Source organism: Nasonia vitripennis (assembly GCF_009193385.2).
Source record: "Nasonia vitripennis strain AsymCx chromosome 4 unlocalized genomic scaffold, Nvit_psr_1.1 chr4_random0009, whole genome shotgun sequence".
NCBI classification, from domain to species: domain Eukaryota; kingdom Metazoa; phylum Arthropoda; class Insecta; order Hymenoptera; family Pteromalidae; genus Nasonia; species Nasonia vitripennis.
In genome coordinates, this window is record NW_022279645.1 from 1,086,635 (window position 1) to 1,103,941 (window position 17,307).

Below are 17,307 nucleotides of genomic sequence, written 5' to 3' on the forward strand. Positions count from 1 at the left end.
TGTGTGTGTGTGTGTGTGTGTAACCATTGCAAGATTCAAAAGCTTAGTTTCCCCGCGAATCAGAAACGCTTTTATTCTACTACTCAAACCCGAAAGAGTAACTACAAACATCTAACTCTCTCGCGAGGTTACGTGTTAAGTCACTACTTCCTATCGAAGATGCTACTATGTTAGTCAACGAGGACAAGATCTGCTATATAAGTTTAAATCATGTGTAAGTTTAATAAGTAAATGCATTAACACCTAAAGTGTCCAATTGCCAAGTAACTCGAAGTAATAATTTATTTGTAACAAAATCCTTTAATAAAAAATAACCCCCTCACCCTTTACTATTAACTGTCCGGAGGTATAGAAATTTACTCTTCAAGCTCTTTGCGTGTATTTATTTTTTCTTAATAGGAAGCTCTGCCGTCGTGCCACGGCCGCCACTCACACTGCACTTTTCTACTCGCTCTCTTATAATAATTAGAAATCCGTGACGTGCACAAACAAAGCGCGAAACGGATACACGCTTTTCGATAATTGTTTGAAATCATGCACGAAAAAGATATAAGAGGCTTCACAGCACACGAGTACGTTAATCCCTTTAATAAAATAAAGGATGTTAAGTAATTGGAAAAAGATACGAGAGTCTTTACGGCATACAGATACAATAAGCCCTTTAATATAATAGAGGATGTCAAGTAATTGGAAAAAGATATAAGAGGCTTCTCGGCACACGGGTACGTTAAACCCTTTAATATAATAAAAAAAAGTACATCGACGCCCAAGTGGAATAAGGGCGTATCTCGGAATCCGCCCGGAATGGACGTATCTTGGAATACGCTCCGAGAAGGGCGTATCCCGGAAGCGGTTTTTTCCTTTGAATTTTGTAGTGGCTGCCCTGCGAAAAAAATTCGATAAAAATTAGTGTTTTCAAAATATATATAACTTTTCTATTCAAGGTTATTATGTAAAATGTATAGCCTCAAAGTTATATAATAAATACTGGTTTATTGCTATAAAAAAATCGATTTTGGCCTGTTAACTCGAATTAAAAGCATTTTCACGCTTAAGTGCCAATAGGAAAAGTTGTATTTCCTCGAGATCTAAATCTTTTCTGTTTAACTTTTTTTTGCAGAATGCATAGATTTCGAGTTAGAGCCAAAAAACCGGTTTTAGCAATTTTTGGATGTGACCATATTCTGCGTATATATGCAGGATCAAGCCCAAAATAAATTTGGCACCTTACAATTACGAGGGGAGTTTGCACACAAATTTTTAGACCGATTGATGAAAGTATCTTAGAGATAATCGTGTAACACCAAAATTTTTAATCAAAAATCACGCAAAAATTAAACAAATTGTGCCCGCATTTTTAAAAACACATAGACGATCGGGTTAAAAAAAATTAATTTTTAGGTTTGTGCGAGAGGAGACTCCTCCCAGAATTTCAGCCCGATCGGTCGAAAATTGCGACAGATATCGCATCTCACACATTCTTCGATGACAAAACTATAAGGCACTTCCGTGTCGCAATCGTTCCTAAAAAGCACTTGAACCTATGACTCAGCTTCCAATGAGAAGATAGCCAAGATGGGTGACGGTAAACATTTCGAAAAATAAAGATTTAAAAGGAGAAAATTACAAATTAATTTCTAACGAAAGGTACAATTTTAAGTTCCAAAATATTAGAAAGGTATAATTTTGAAAATCTGAATTTGGAAATTCATAGAAATATCCCTTGCGCAGTACTTTAACAGTAGGTAAACTATGTCAGTTCTGGCACACCTAGGGAGGGGGTGGAGCGAAATGGTACATGGCCTGTCAGTACTAGCGCAAGCGGTAAGACAGCGGTGAGAGAGCGGTCGATGATGTCATCAACGCTGGCGTTGTCGACCGCGAGATCCCCGATCGATGCGTCTCGGTGCTGGCGGCGACGTCAACGGCCCGATGTTACCTTCTGCTGTTAATACCGACGGCTTGCTTCTGTACCGGCATGTATCTTCTAGATGAAAAAAAGAAAAAAGATATCGTTGGCTATGCAGGGGATTTGAACCGGGAACCTTGCGGTCGCCTCCCGAGCGTCTTACCGACTTACCCGTTACGGGACGGATGACTAGTATTCAATCAAGTTAGCTTACTACTTAAATCTCTAATAACCCTCTTTTTCAGGCATAGAATAAGTATTTGTGGAAAACTTTTGTGAATACTGTTTCCAATCAGAAGATTTTTCCTTCTTTTCCTGTTTCTTATCATTTTTTGAATCAGGAAGAGGCTTATATCCTGCACTACTAGGTGGTGAACCCATGATATACGAAAGAGCATGATGTGGAAGTTTTCTCGTATTTATAGGTGATGGGACCCCAACCATCGCTTTCACCTGTGAGGTTTAACCATGTAACTTAACCTCTCCATAAATATTTGTTTACTCCCACTCCATGGATGAACCTTGTCTCTCTAATTGCTTACATTGCTCTTGCATGTATTTCTTCATAAGTCATACATTGTGAAGAGCACAGCTGGCTTTACAGGCGCCATTATGATGAGGACAAACCGTTAAGACTTTGATCTTGTCTAGGGGTGGGTATCCCATTTCCGAGATGTCGATTACGTTGAAATTGAAACGTTTCAACCACTTCTTCTTCAAGGAACCCATTACTATTACTGCAGTAGAGTCATGCAAGGCTTTCTGAAGAATTTTGCCGATTTCTGCATATATGATTTCTCTAGATAACCATGGTATACCATGATAATGATATTCCAACCAGGTATTCTGTTGCTTATAATTTTCTGTGAGTCGACGCCATGAAAAAAGCTGTTTGAAAAGTAGTACAATAGATTCGATATCATCTCTTAGAGAAACTACAGATAACTCCTTGAGGATGAAGTCATTGCCGGGCTGCTTTCCATTGCCTTGCATGTCTACTAAGTACTCCATCTCGAAATGACTCCGACTAGCAGCAAGCTTTTCTTTATATCATATCCCAACCACTACTACCATCCCTACCACAAGCAGCGCAAAAAAGGAGGCTTGAATGCGCGCGCATAGTAGTGCAAGAGTGGGGAAAGTGCTCTACTCAGGAGAGCATTAAGATGCAAGTTTCAAATCTCTCCATGAAATTGATTTTTGTTATGATACAATGTGTGTTATTAAATAAATCAAACAAGTTTTTTCACAACACCATTTGCTTAATTATACTGAACTATGCGATCATGTATAATTAAACAATAAGCAGAGGTTCCTGCGAAAAAATTATCGTTGGATTCAAATTCCAGCCGAACATCAACTGAGGCATTTTTGAAAGCTTCGTTCTGCTTTGAACAATCAATGACTATAAGAGGAAGATAGCTGATGAAGTGTTGCTTTTTCAGCATACGCTCAATACTCTTGTCATAGTATGCATGTTCTTCTCTAAAGCTGCTGATACTCGTGCAGGTAGAAATACTTGACATTTATCGTCCAGGGTTGCTACGACTTTTAATCCATATCTGGTTTTTACTCGTCGTAGAGCTGTTACCATGCGCTTATATCCAGTTTCCAGCTCAGACATCTTCTTCGTAGGAAGGAATCCTCCGCTGGCAATCGTATTGATAGTGTCCATTTTTGTTTTCCAGCGATCTTTACTACAGAGTAGCTCGTACTGTAGCTCTTTGTATAAGAATGATTTTCTAGAACACAACACTTTTTTAAGTATAGTGCTCCCCACCACACCTACCAGCGGCAACGGCGGCTCATACATCAGATTGGTCGGCAGGGAGTCTGCGCAGTAGAGCTGTGATCTGAAACAAAACGTATGATTAATATAGTAACAATTATAATTATAAATGATTATAACATACCTAATGTAATCTGACTCTCTTCGCAGATGGTTCGTCAGAACCCTCAGTAAGCTGATATCCATCAATCATGTAATGACCCCACGGTAGAGTATCCGTCTGATCGGGGATCAGGTATCATAATCTTTAATTCCCTTTCTACAGCTTCCTTATCTCACACACCACTTTACACACTTCCTCTCACAATTCAATCCAATACGGCACTTTACGTAATCTTAGTATTAATTACATTTTGATGATATCGTTTCCTCACCACCAGGCGGTATGGTATTTTTTAAGCTTTAAGTATTTTTCTAGTGCATTGCACTATAATAAATAGGCTTACGTACTGTCATCTGACTAAAGGTATACGTGGGTGCCTTACGCGAGAATTGACATTCGTCACGATAACACGCGCCAATTGCCAAAGAGAAACAAACAGAATAAGGAACTCTGCATATTGGAGTTAAAATTCCTCCTTTCCGTTTTTCTCTGAATATGCTTGATGAAATGACTTGATGAAGTAGTCTATAGTTATAATAACATTCAATATTTATGATGTGTTAAAGAAAAGTTCAACATTTAGTTTTTAAGTTATAATGGTTAGAATAGTTTGCGGAACGCATTTAATAATCCACTAGTGATCGAAAAATCGTCATAAAAAAACGCACATGCGTAACTGAAAACCTTGTTTTTAACAAATTAGTAAAACGAAAACAGAAAAACGAGCGTAAGTATACATTAAAATCCACTAAATAGAAGCTGAGATATAAGCAATGCAGTTTTCAATCATGCAAAGTATACAGGATAAGAAAAAAAATTTGAAGCTTGATATCTTCGAAACTAACTGGTATCATAAACAACCGAAAGAAAGGGATTGAGGTGCTATATAATGCTAACTAAATCCAAAATCTTAAATTGATTATTACCTTTCTACTCCAGTTATCGCGTCGCTTAAGAAAAACGACTCATAGTATACAGGATAAGAAAAAAAATTTTGAAGCCTAATATCTTTGAAACTAACTGGTATCATAAACAACCGAAAGAAAGGGATTAAAGTGCTATATAATTCTAACTAAATCCAAAATTTTAAATTGATTATTCTCTTTTTACTCCAGTTATCACGTCACGTAGAAAAACGACTTTTTTCAGTTTTTAATGTTTTTCTTAGGATCTGCCCAATGAAATGACTCAAAATTAAAGTGGAGTATAGTCCCAATAACTTTAAATAATCATGTTTTTTTAGAAAGATTTAATATTTGGTTTTCGAGTTAAAACAATTTTAAAAAATTGCGGTTTAAGGTGCATAATAAAAGAACGATGAACGATAATATAAAATTTCTTATCAAATAATTTACTAATATCAACTTTTTTAATAACTTTATTAGAAAAAACGGAAATCTCAAAACTTAAAAAACGCTTTAAAAAATAAACTATGTACTAGTAAAAACAAAGAAAATAAGACTTGGTGGGTTGAAATCCACTGAGTAGAAGCTGAGATAAAGACGTATACGAACGAACACACACATACATCTGTACGGACATTTTCCAAAACGGTCTAGGTGGGGAACAACAGTGGGGAATTTTTGAGTATTGTTTCGCGTACGCAAGGAAAACGCGTACCGTTTCGAGTACGCTCTGCTCGCCGTATAGACAGACCAAAATTGTAGTTTGTGCAACAAGAGGAGAAAATAAGCTATGTCAAGCGTGGGTGCGGTGTTTAGCACGAGTCGGAGTCAAGGGCGCCGAAGGTGCCCGAGACGTGGACGAGTGCTGAAAACACTGTAACCGAGTCTGACATAGCTTTTATTTCCGTGGTGCACACCGTGTTTTTTCCAACAAAAGCATGAAAGGGACTTTTTATATGCGTGAAAGTTTGGTAGGAGATCGTGAATTTCAAGTCGTGCACAATTTGAGAAATTTGAAAAATTTGAGAAATTTGGAAAATTTGAGAAATTTGAAAAATTTGAGAAATTTGAAAAATTTGAGAAATTTGAAAAATTTGAGAAATTTGAAAAATTTGAGAAATTTGAAAAATTTGAGAAATTTGAAAAATTTGAGAAATTTGAAAAATTTGAGAAATTTGAGAAATTTTGTTCAAATTATATAAAATAAAATTTTTCGGCAAGAAGAATATCTTTTTGTTTTTTTGCAGGATTTAACCCAAGCTTGACCCCTTAAGTTGAAATTTTGGGGAAATATGGATCTTTTGCTTACCTAAGCTAAGTTCTTTTTGCAAATTATAAAACCGATTAGTTTAAAAGGTATTGAGATTTAAATTCTTCGTCTCTCACCCTGTACACCCTGTGTAACTAAAAATTACTATTTTTGTTAATGAGGTTATGAGGACCCTATGGTATTTAAATTATTGAGGTTTAAATTTTTTCATGAAAATTTTATGATTTGTTATTGTGACGGATGCTCCTTTAGTAAAATAATTAAGACTCAAAGTATTTTAAAAATCATTAATATAAGTACCGTATACAGGGTGAGTCATTTTAATCTTTAATCTCAATTATCTCGTTGGCAAAGCATGCCAGCAAAAAAAGTTTCGAGTATAAGTTTTAGGATTTTTCCCTGGCTATCTGATGCTGACCTTGACAATGTCATTGTGCATGACCTTCAAGGTCATTTGAAGGTCAAGTCGATTTTTTCTAATAGAAACCCCTACTTTTGGCACCAGAAATGGAAAGAGCGGGAAATTTTACGTTCGAACATGTGATTTTGGAAACAAATCATCTTTTGTGCGGAAATTACCTTTGACATCAGCCAAACCCAGGATGCACCATCGAGGAGGTTGTCAAAAGGATTTAGCATCCCATTTTTTGTTTTATTTTTTTTATTTGTTTTTTTTTTGTTTTTTCCCTTTTTGTTATTTTTTTGGTATTTTTATGGAATGTTAACTGGAGTTAACCATTGATTAATTGTTCGAAATTACCGCCGTTTTGTTGGATGCAAAGATCAAGTCGAGCTCTGAATTGTCTTATGGTTCTAAGTAGAACATCTCGAGGGATTGCTGCACAAGCTGTACGAATGCGTTCGATCATATTATCTCGCGTTGTTGGCCGTTGAGCATAAACAACATTCTTAAGATATCCCCATAAGTAAAAATCGGGAGGGGTTAAATCAGGTGAACGAGGGGGCCAGGTAACTGGGCCACCTCGCCCAATCCACCTGCCATTGTAGCGGGTGTTTAAATAATCACGAACAATGCGTGCATAATGTGGTGGTGCTCCATCTAATTGGATCCACATTCTTAGCCTTGTGGCTAGGTCTATATTTTCTAGTAATTCAGGTAAAATGTCTCGAAGTAATCTCAAAAAGTTTACCCCATTCACGTTCTCTTCAAAGAAATAAGGACCAATCAAATAGCCATTGATGATTCCACACCAGACCATAACACTCCAGCGGTGTTGATTGTCTATGGGCCTGAACCAATGAGGATTTTCATCTGACCAATAATGGCAATTATGTCTATTCAATTCTCCAATGTTTCTGAATGTTGATTCATCTGAAAAAAGAACGTGCCTGAAAAAGTCTTGATCTTGTTGAATCATTCGTATTGCCCATCGACAAAAACGTACTCGCAAAATCATATCATTTGGAGTTAACTGTTGTGTTAATGTTATGTGATAAGGATGATATCTTCTCGCTCTCAATATTCGGGATGCTGTCGATTGAGGTATACCTATTTCTCTTTCTATTTGTCGAGTACTAATGTGAGGATCAAGATGAATAATCGCTAGAATGGTAATAACACGAGGATCGTTATCGTCGTATTCATGATGACGGCGTTGACGAACAAAAGCTTCATTTCGAGCTCTCTGAGTTAAGGTTTGAATAGTAACATTACTTGGATGTCTCCTATTGGGATAGCGTTCAGCATAAAGCCTGGCAGCTGCTGCATAATTATTTCGACTTTCTCCCAAAATCATGATCATATCAACGATTTCGTTGGGACCATAATCAGCCATGATCAAAATCAAAATAATTTGTTACAGACCAGTAAACAGGGAAACAGATTTTTTTCAATAATAATTATCGATTTACAAGAAGTAAAAAACACGATTAACCTTTTCGGCACTAATTTGCTATCTACATAACTGTTAAGAGTAGTTCACTCTCAAAAATTGACACTAATACAAAATAATGGAATGACTTAACTACATCAAGAATTTTGAAAATTGACACTAATACAAAATAATGGAATGACTTTAAAATTTTTGAAAACTGAAAAAATTACGAAAATTTTAGAAAATATTGAAAATTTCTGGAAATATTGAAAATTTTTTCATTTTTGAACGCATGTCACTCTCTTTTCATTTATGGGGCTAAAAGTAGGGGTTTCCATTTCAAAAAATCAACTTGACCTTGAAATGCCCTTGAAGATCCTGTTTAACGACAGGGTCAAGATGACCATTCGTCAGCCGGGGAGAAAACTGAAAACTTTTGTGGGTAACATTTTCTCCTTGAATGCATTCGAGTTCAGCTAACCAGTTGTACTGTTATCGGCATGACCAATGGCCTTGACCATTGAATTCAAGGTCAAGGCAAGGTCATATTCAAACGTAAAATTTCCCGCTCTTTCCATTTCTGGTGCCAAAAGTAGGGGTTTCTATTTGAAAAAATCGACTTGACCTTCAAATGACCTTGAAGGTCACGCTCAATGACATTGTCAAGGTCATCATCAGATAGCCAGGGAAAAATCCTAAAACTTATACTCGAAACTTTTTTCGCTGGCATGCTTTGCCAACGAGATAATTGAGATTAAAGATTAAAATGACTCACCCTGTATATACGGTTTGGGCAAAAATTAAAATTTTTATTTCCGATTTCACAGAGAACGACCTATATATATATATATATATATATATATATATATATATATATATATATATATATATATATATATATATATATACATATACACGCACACACACAAACATGAGAATCGGGATCTATGCAATTCAAATACCCTGCAAATAAAGACTTGTTTCCTTTTTCGCGCTAAAACATGCGCGTTTGTGCGTAAATGTGGGTCATATGATGTATTTACTATATAGTTTATATAATCAAACAAGTATTTTTATAGTTTTATAGCTGTATAGAATGAGATCAAGTCCTACGGAGTCATAAAAGACCAAATTTTGTCGATTTTACAAGTTTTTTTCCATTTTCTAAATGAAAAAAAAATATCTTACAAAATTTTAAGGGATAGAGTTAAATTTAACGTAAAAATATACATAAAAATAGTGTTCAGGCATAAAATAAAAAAAAATCAATTGTTCTACCGTGACTTTTGTAAGTTTTTTTCGAAAACTGTCAACTTTAACGAATTTTCCTGGGCTATACAGTCAACATCAACCTTTCTGCTTATTTTTCTGTGATTTTTGATAGTTTAGACATTATGCTCTAAAAATTTCAGATTGATCGACTGACTGGATACGGAGCTATTTGATTTTGAAACACGAAAAGTCGAAATACCCCATACCGACTACGCTATTACAGCTTCAGAATGCGTGATAATTCTAATCGTCATTATTAATTACACGAGACATTTTGAAACAAGTGTTAATTAAATTTGTAATTTATAGCCATGTACGTGTAAATTTTGCTCGAAGATGATAATCGAGTGACCCGGTATTTTTGTAGACGATGTCCAGTAGTTCATTGGAGGAAAAAAAATGAAAACTATGTATGGAGTAGTCGATTGGTTGTATCGAAAAAGTTTAAAGTTGATTAAATTTTAATCAAATTCCATTGATTTTAATCCGTGATCCGTTTCAACAGGGCAGCCAAAGAGGTTTCCTATAGTCGCGGTGCATGCGCATCACACATTATTGATTAGTAAAATGGATTTTTTTGAAATCGGGCTTTAAGGGTCTATTAAAAATGTTATCAAATGCACGCTCACAAAATTTGCTTTGATTTCGTTAAACAGTATGATCTGTAGGTGGTTCTAAACAAAATTATCTCTATAAGCACAGTGTGCGGCGGTGACGGCCAAACTTTTTTTATAATATAAAGAAAAAAAGACCGTAGAGTCGGGTCTCCAACCCAAAAGTGAAAGGACCGCAAAGTTGGCCCCACACACTATTTGTGTAATAGTTTGGTATCGATTTTCCACAGTTGACTACAATACTGTGCAGAGTAATCAGTAAATGCGTTTACATTGACTGCTTCAATTTGTGGTCATGCTTTTGAACAGCTGCTGCACTGTCACGGCACAAACATTTTGAGTGTTCGAGATCACTGACGACGGAACCTATCCCCAGGGCCTTCGATGACGAGGTCAAAATATAGTACGCGCTATAGATTTCTGTGTGGTATCCAGGTGTATGCGGTCACTAATAACGCGGTCAAGGCAGTACGCTCCGTAGCTGTCATTATCTAAGTCTAATAATTGATTATAGTGTCACAGACGCACACGTCTGCAACGCGAGCTGCGAAGACGAGTCAGCGATAAGAGTCCGCCGAGCCGTACTACGATGCGTAGCGTCCAAATGCATCGTAGACGTAAGCTCAGTGGTTAGAGCTCCCGCTTGTTGATCTCGGGATCCGCGGTTCAAGCCTGCGTCTACTCTTTTTTGCTTTCCGACTCGGCTCCTCTCCGTCCGTTACACTTGGCATCACTTTTTGCGATAGATCGTCGGTTTAAAACCCGGTTAAACAAATCTACTAAATGTTCGAACTTACAGACGCCTACCTTATCCTTATAACTCCTCCGATCAAGCCCTCAGTCAGACTCAGCCCGCCTCTGATCCATATGATGATCAAGCTTTAATAGGCATCTGATCTGTGCGGCTAGCGTAGTGACTGCAGCCCAGTGTCTATGCTACACATTAGAGGCGTAAGAAGCAGCACCGACGATCGGTAAGGAAGTTCACGAGCCGAGGGCGACTCGTCTCAAAGGGGGTTGGTGTCACAGACGCACACGTCTGCAACGCAAGCTGCGAGACGAGTCAGCAATGAGAGTCCGCAGAGTTGTACTACGATGCATAGCATGCGCTCGCATCGTAGACGTTAGCTCAGTGGTTAGAGCTCCCGCTTGTTAATTTTGGGGTCGACGGTTCAAGCCCGCGTCTACTCTTTTTCGCTTTCCGACTCGTCTCCTCTTCGTCCGTTACAATAGATACCAAAAGCTATGGAGTGTATTACCTAGACCCCATCATTGAGGATCACATGCACCTGGATACCATACACAAGAGATATTGATATTTCCGTAATCAAAATCCCCGTGTGTACTGCCTAAACCTTATTGTCATGCATTTTATTTTTAGAACAAATTTAAAGAGGTTTTATAGTGATTTCAAAGTTATAGGATCGAGTTGAAAAATTTACTATAGTGTTCGTTGCGATGCAATTCAAGATAATCAGTCAAAAAGTTTCATCACGTGGTTAACGAGATATTTAATATTAAATTTGCATATAAATATGACGACTTTAAGGAAAATATCGTTAGTTTACGCAGAAAATCAGATTTTAGGAATGTTTAGAGAAATAAGAGAGAAACAAAAAATATACTACGGGAAAGTTTACTTAATTTACCATCTATGTCAACGAAATATAAACGTTTACATAAATAAAGTCACGTTGTAGAGCGTCACAACTGCTAATATAGACACGCACCGTACTACCTGCCACAACAAAAAACCGGCCCCAGCGCATGCGATCATAAACAGCAAAAATCCATATAACTTGGTTTTATTTTATATTTTGACTTGAAACTTTTCGAGGAACTTCTTTAGAGGTTAGAGGTTACTAAACCTATTGTATGGCAAAATGATTAATTTTCGAAAATTTATAACAGAGTTTTATCATTCAAAAGTAAAAAACCGCTGCCAATTCATTTGCACGTAGCTTCCTCCAACTAAATTTATAGGTCTAATAAATAAAATATTGTTTGATATACAGTATAATCTGCCTGCTAATATATGAGGCGGTTTTTGATACATAATTTATTACGTATGACATCAATTTATAGGGAGGGACTTTAACGATGTGCAACGACACCCCTGTAAGAGGTAGCAAAAGTTTTGACAAAAATCGGTTCTCACATTCTAGCTATTTACTTGAGAACCGCTTGACAGAATTGTTTAAAATTTAAGTAGCAGATAGATTTTTTTATAGTAAATCACTAAATAAAATTTTGAAGCATTTGACTACATTTTTCTAGAGATATAGGGAATCAAGAAATTTTCAAAAAAAAAAATGAAACCTCGATCTTAAGAATCATAGAGGTTTGAAACCTGCGCAATGAACTTAGCCAAAATACATAAAATACTTATATTTTCCCAAAATCTCAGGAAAAAACGCTCCACTCTTGATGCCATAAGCTTAGGTGCTGACACCGCTAGAACTGCAACAGAAGGAAAAAGATGAAAAGGAGGATCCAAGAAGTACTGTGCTATTATTACACCAGATGTTAAAAATGGGTTTAACTCAGCCAGCTGGGGCAAGATACAGGAGGCACTACGGAAAAAAAGGTACCCGCATATATAAGAAGGATTATGTCTGACTACTTAAAAGACAGAAACTTTTTGTATGACACAGAGAGCGGGACGAAAACCTATCAAGTAACCGGAGGGGTCCCACAAGGGTCAGTGCTCGGCCCACTATTGTGGAACATCATGTACGATAGCGTACTTAGGCTAGAGCTATCCGAAGGTGCAACAGTTGTAGGGTTTGCAGATGACATTGCAGTAGTGGTAGTAGCAAAGCAAAAGGAAGAGGTGACGAAAATCGCTAACGAGGCAGTAAGTATAATCCACGATTAGCTAAAGCAGACTGGACTTGAGCTTACTAGCCATAAAACGGAGGCTATTCTTATATCCAGTAGAGAGAAAATAGAGACAATAACGCTGTTAGTGGACGGATATGAAATAGACTCTCAGTCGACCATTAAGTACCTGGGAATCACCATAGATGCCAGACAAACGTTCAAGCAGCATCTTGAGAGGGCAAGCAATAAGGCAGCAATAGTCGGTGCTGCACTAACGCGACTAATTTTAAATGTAGGTGGGCCAACGCAGGGTCGAAGGTTACTCCTAGCCAGTGTAACTACATCAATTATGTTATACGGTGCCCCAATATGGGCGGACGCTATGTTGGTAAAGTCCTATGCACGAAAGCTGTCAACAGTTTATAGGAAAAGTGCATTGCGGGTCGCTTCTGCCTACCGAACAGTATCAGAAGATGCAGTGTACGTTATTTCAAGTATGCCGCCTATTGACCACCTAGCAACAGAACGAAAGAATATATACGAAGAAAACCGGCATTGTGACAATACTCAAAAGGAAGTTTGGAAATCTGCTAAGGAACAAACGCTAGCTGAGTGGCAAAGACGATGGGACTTTAGTGGAAATGGGCGATGGACGCACCGCCTCATACCACGTATTGTTGGCTGGACCAATAGATGACACGGGGAAGTGAATTACTACTAACTTACGCAGTTTTTGAGCGGACATGGGTGCTGTCGAGCCTACCTACACCGCTTCAAGATAGAGGATAATCCAAATTACCCAGTATGTTTGGAAGTAAACGAAGATGCGGAACATGTCTTCTGCGACTGTTCGCGATACGAAATGGAACGAGAGGGACTCGAGCAGTACCTTCAGACTAGGGTGACCCCTGAGTTAATGATGACAGCTATGCTAGCGTCGAAAGATGACTGGTCCGCAGTAAACAACTACATAAGGACTATTATCAAGCAAGTTAGAAATCACGAAGAGAATAGAAGGGAAGAACATGGCAAAACAGCTGAGTAAAACTGTTGCTCGACGAAGGCTACTGAGTAATAGATACATAAAGCTCCTCAGACTGATGCAGAGGAACGTAGGTCACAGAGTTGAGCTCTTACTCCCCTGCCCGATGCAGAGGAACGTAGGAGCTAGGGTTGAGTACCTCCAAGTGCTCCTCAGACCGATGCTGAGGAACGTAGGTAACTGAATTGAGCCCAGACTTCCTTACCCGATGCAGAGGAACGTCTGTTCAGAGGATGGCCGGTCGATACTGCTCGAAGTAAACGACTGGACGATGCGGCAGGAAGCAGACGGCTGGACGATGCAGAAGGAAGAAGATGGCAGGACGATGCAGAATGAGGAAGACGAGTTTGATCCTGAACCCCTAATCACCTTGGTGAATGGGGGATGTACGGAAATGTCAAACTTCAAAGGAGAAGCCAAAACAGGCTCTATGGAAGTATTGTTCAACGATAGTACCTGTGGGGATCCGGTGTGAAAGGGCTACTTGTGCAGAGCTTGCTCTGCATACGCCACATAAAAAAAACACACACATCTATACGGACATTTTCTAAAAACACTTGATTTGAACTCCTAACACACCAAGAAGTATTTTCTAGAAGTTTTAACAAAACTTTAAATTTGACTATTACAAAGCTTTCTCTAGGAGGAAGCAAAATGTGACATTAAAAAGTACATTATTTATTTGTATTTTTTAACACACATTACGATTCCTTTAAAGCTGTTTACACTATGTTATTAGATTACTAGACCATCTGAAGAGTACTGTCAAAAATTTAAGATCATGTTGTCAACATTCGTCAAATAACAGCGAGTTTGACAAAAGTGAGTTTATCGTATTACCGCTGTGGTGCGCTGAGCCAACATTTTTGGCAAAGTTAGTATGTATGTAATTGTCGCACACAACACTCGTACAACTGTACAACTCGTACACTCGAAACAGGACAAAAACTTTATAGAATTATTAATGAAGTAAAAACAATTTTTAAATTAAAGTAATACATAACGTTGAAGGAAGCTACGTGCCAATGAATTGGCAACGGTTTTTTTTTTCATGGTTTGAACCTTCTTTATAAAATTATCTTTGAAACTTTAGTAATGCTATTTATTAGAGAGCACGTTTTTCAACCTTCGTCAGCTTTAAAACCCTTTACGGAAAAAATGTGCATAGATCTGTGCATAAAATTTGGATTATCTCTTGTTAATTTCCGGAAAATGCATGTAGGCAAAAAAATAATACAATAAGTGCCTTCACAGGTGTTACTATTTAAATAATAACACTAAAACTATAGTTGTAAACTCCGACATTTTTATTTATAAAGATTTAAAAAAATTTTGTTTGAACAGATCTATAAAAAAAAATTCAAAGTTTTGAGTACCAAATTAGAGTTATTATAATATTATTATCCAATCAGTAACACTTGAAGAAGTACTTATTATTTCCCATCTATAAATGCTTTAAGGTAGTTCACTTGGTCAAATAATTAGTTTTTAATAAGCAATTTTTGAATACTGTTTTAGTAGAATAATAATGTAAGAACAAGAATATTTGAAAATTATATAAAAGCAGAGAACGAAAACCATGTTTTGTCAAACAATTTCAAGCATTAATTGCTCGGATATTAAATAAAGAAAAAAGCATCAATAATCACTCTTATTTTTTTTTTTATTTTCTGTCCAATCTTAACGGAACAAAACTTATTTTATTTGTTGAGAAATTTCAGGGGAAGTAACGGTAGGAAAATTTATGATACGATTTACCAGAACAGCTCTAGATTAGTTTGTTTAAGAAAATCACTCAAATTTTAGTAAACACACTGATCTAGCGCAGTTCTGGTAAATCGTATCATAAATTTTCCTACCGTTACTCTGACATTTCTCAACAAATAAAATGAGTCTTGTTTCGTTAAGGTTTGACAAAAAATTAAAAAAAAAATAAGAGTGATTATTGATGCTTTTGCTTCCTCCTAGAGGAAGCTTTGTAATAGTAAAATTTTCAGTTTCGCTAAAACTTTGTAGGAACGCATTTGGAGGTATTTAGAGTTTGAATCATGCGTTTTTAGAAAATGTCCGTGCGGATGGGTGTGTGTGTGTACGTGTACCGTTATGATTCTGAAATAAAATGTTTTTAGAATTTAAAATGTTTTTTGATTCTGAATTCAGGAAAAAGTTTTTTTTTATTCTGACCATTTCATGGCCATATTATAGCCATTTTTCGATTTTTAAAAAGATATTTTTGCTTTTTTTGATAATATGATTTATACAATATATTTAACAATAGTGTATCTAAAAGAGCATAAAATTGCCTACTTCTTCCCGCAAGATTTTCCAGATTTACTGTTCCGTTCAATTTTTATGATAAGAAAAGTGATTAAAAAAAATTAATATCTTCAAAACTAAATTGTTAAACGTTTTGAAAAAAATGTATGACAATAAAAAACGATAATATCTATTGGTAGTACAAATTTTAAACCGTTCTGATAACTAGTTTTCGAGCTAAAAATCGAAAACTAAAAAATATGGATTTTCTATGTCGTACGATTACGAGAGTTAAAAGGCTTTATTTAAGTTGAAATTTCGGGGAAATATGGATCTTTGAACATCTCATTTAGGTTCTTTTCGCAGCTTATGAAACCGATTAATTTAAACAGTATGAAGATTAAAATCCTTTGTCTCTCACCCTGTATACTCTGTATAACTGAAAATTACTATTTTTGTTAAACCTTCTAACTCACTAACTAAAGCTTAGAACGTTTTGAGAAAATTCATAATTTTATGAGGTTATGAGGACCCGATGGTATTTATTTAAAATAATAAGGTTTAAATTTTTTCATGAAAATTATATGATTTGATATTGTGACGGCTGCTCCTTGAGTAAAATAATTAAGATTGAGAGTATTTTAAAAATCATTAATATACTGTATATTTGAACAATGCTGTATCTATTGGAACTATAAATTTTGTTAGAGGAAGCTACGTGTCAAAGAATTAACAGCGGTTTTCTTTAGTTAATATCCGAGCAATCAATGCTTGAAATTGTTTGACAAAACACGGTTTTTGTTCTCTTTTATATAATTTTCAAATATTCTTGTTCTTACATTACTATTCTAATAAAATAGTATCTAAAATTTTCAAATTAACTAAACTACTCTTTTGACTGAGTGTACTACCTTAAGCAATAATTTTATAGATATTATAGCATGTATAGAGATCATTTGTTATTTATTTTTAGTGCAAATCTTATATGATTTTTTGTAAACGTAGAATGGCAGACTCAAACGTTTTCGTCATATTATTTAAGAACGATTTATATAAAATTTAAATGTATTTACAAATACATTTTATATAAATACTAATTATAAGCAATATAGATATAAGTAAAAACCGGCACATAGTTAGATTTATTAGCAAGAATAATAAGGAGTATTATTAATTTCAAAAAAAAGTTACACCTAATAATTTTATATGAAGTAGAAAGAATGAAGACAAGATATTGTTATATGCCTAGGACTTACCAAATTTATTCAGTAGCAACGCATTGCAAACAATAAAAAATAATAATTTAGACATTTTTATAAATTTTTATTAGAAAACGGAAGAAATCTTCTTAACGTATAAGTTTGGTTCAAGCTCTTCTAACTTATTATTTCGATTTTTAGATCATGCTTTATAGTTCAAAAATGTGTCGACTTGAAGCTGCGGGTGTCTTAAACATACTGTCAATTCGACGATAGCATAGCTGCGCTAC

General features: G+C 36.0%; 1 protein-coding gene across 1 annotated transcript in view; it reads right to left on the bottom strand.

Moving 5' to 3' along the window:
* Positions 1 to 17,307, bottom strand: part of LOC100216354 (uncharacterized) — an 80,720-nt gene extending 63,413 nt beyond the window's left edge. The window contains exon 1 of the mRNA NM_001142369.1: positions 17,075 to 17,307. Within this exon, the coding sequence (NP_001135841.1) occupies positions 17,075 to 17,129 (55 nt within the window). The 5' untranslated portion in view covers positions 17,130 to 17,307. The remainder of the gene's footprint in view (positions 1 to 17,074) is intronic.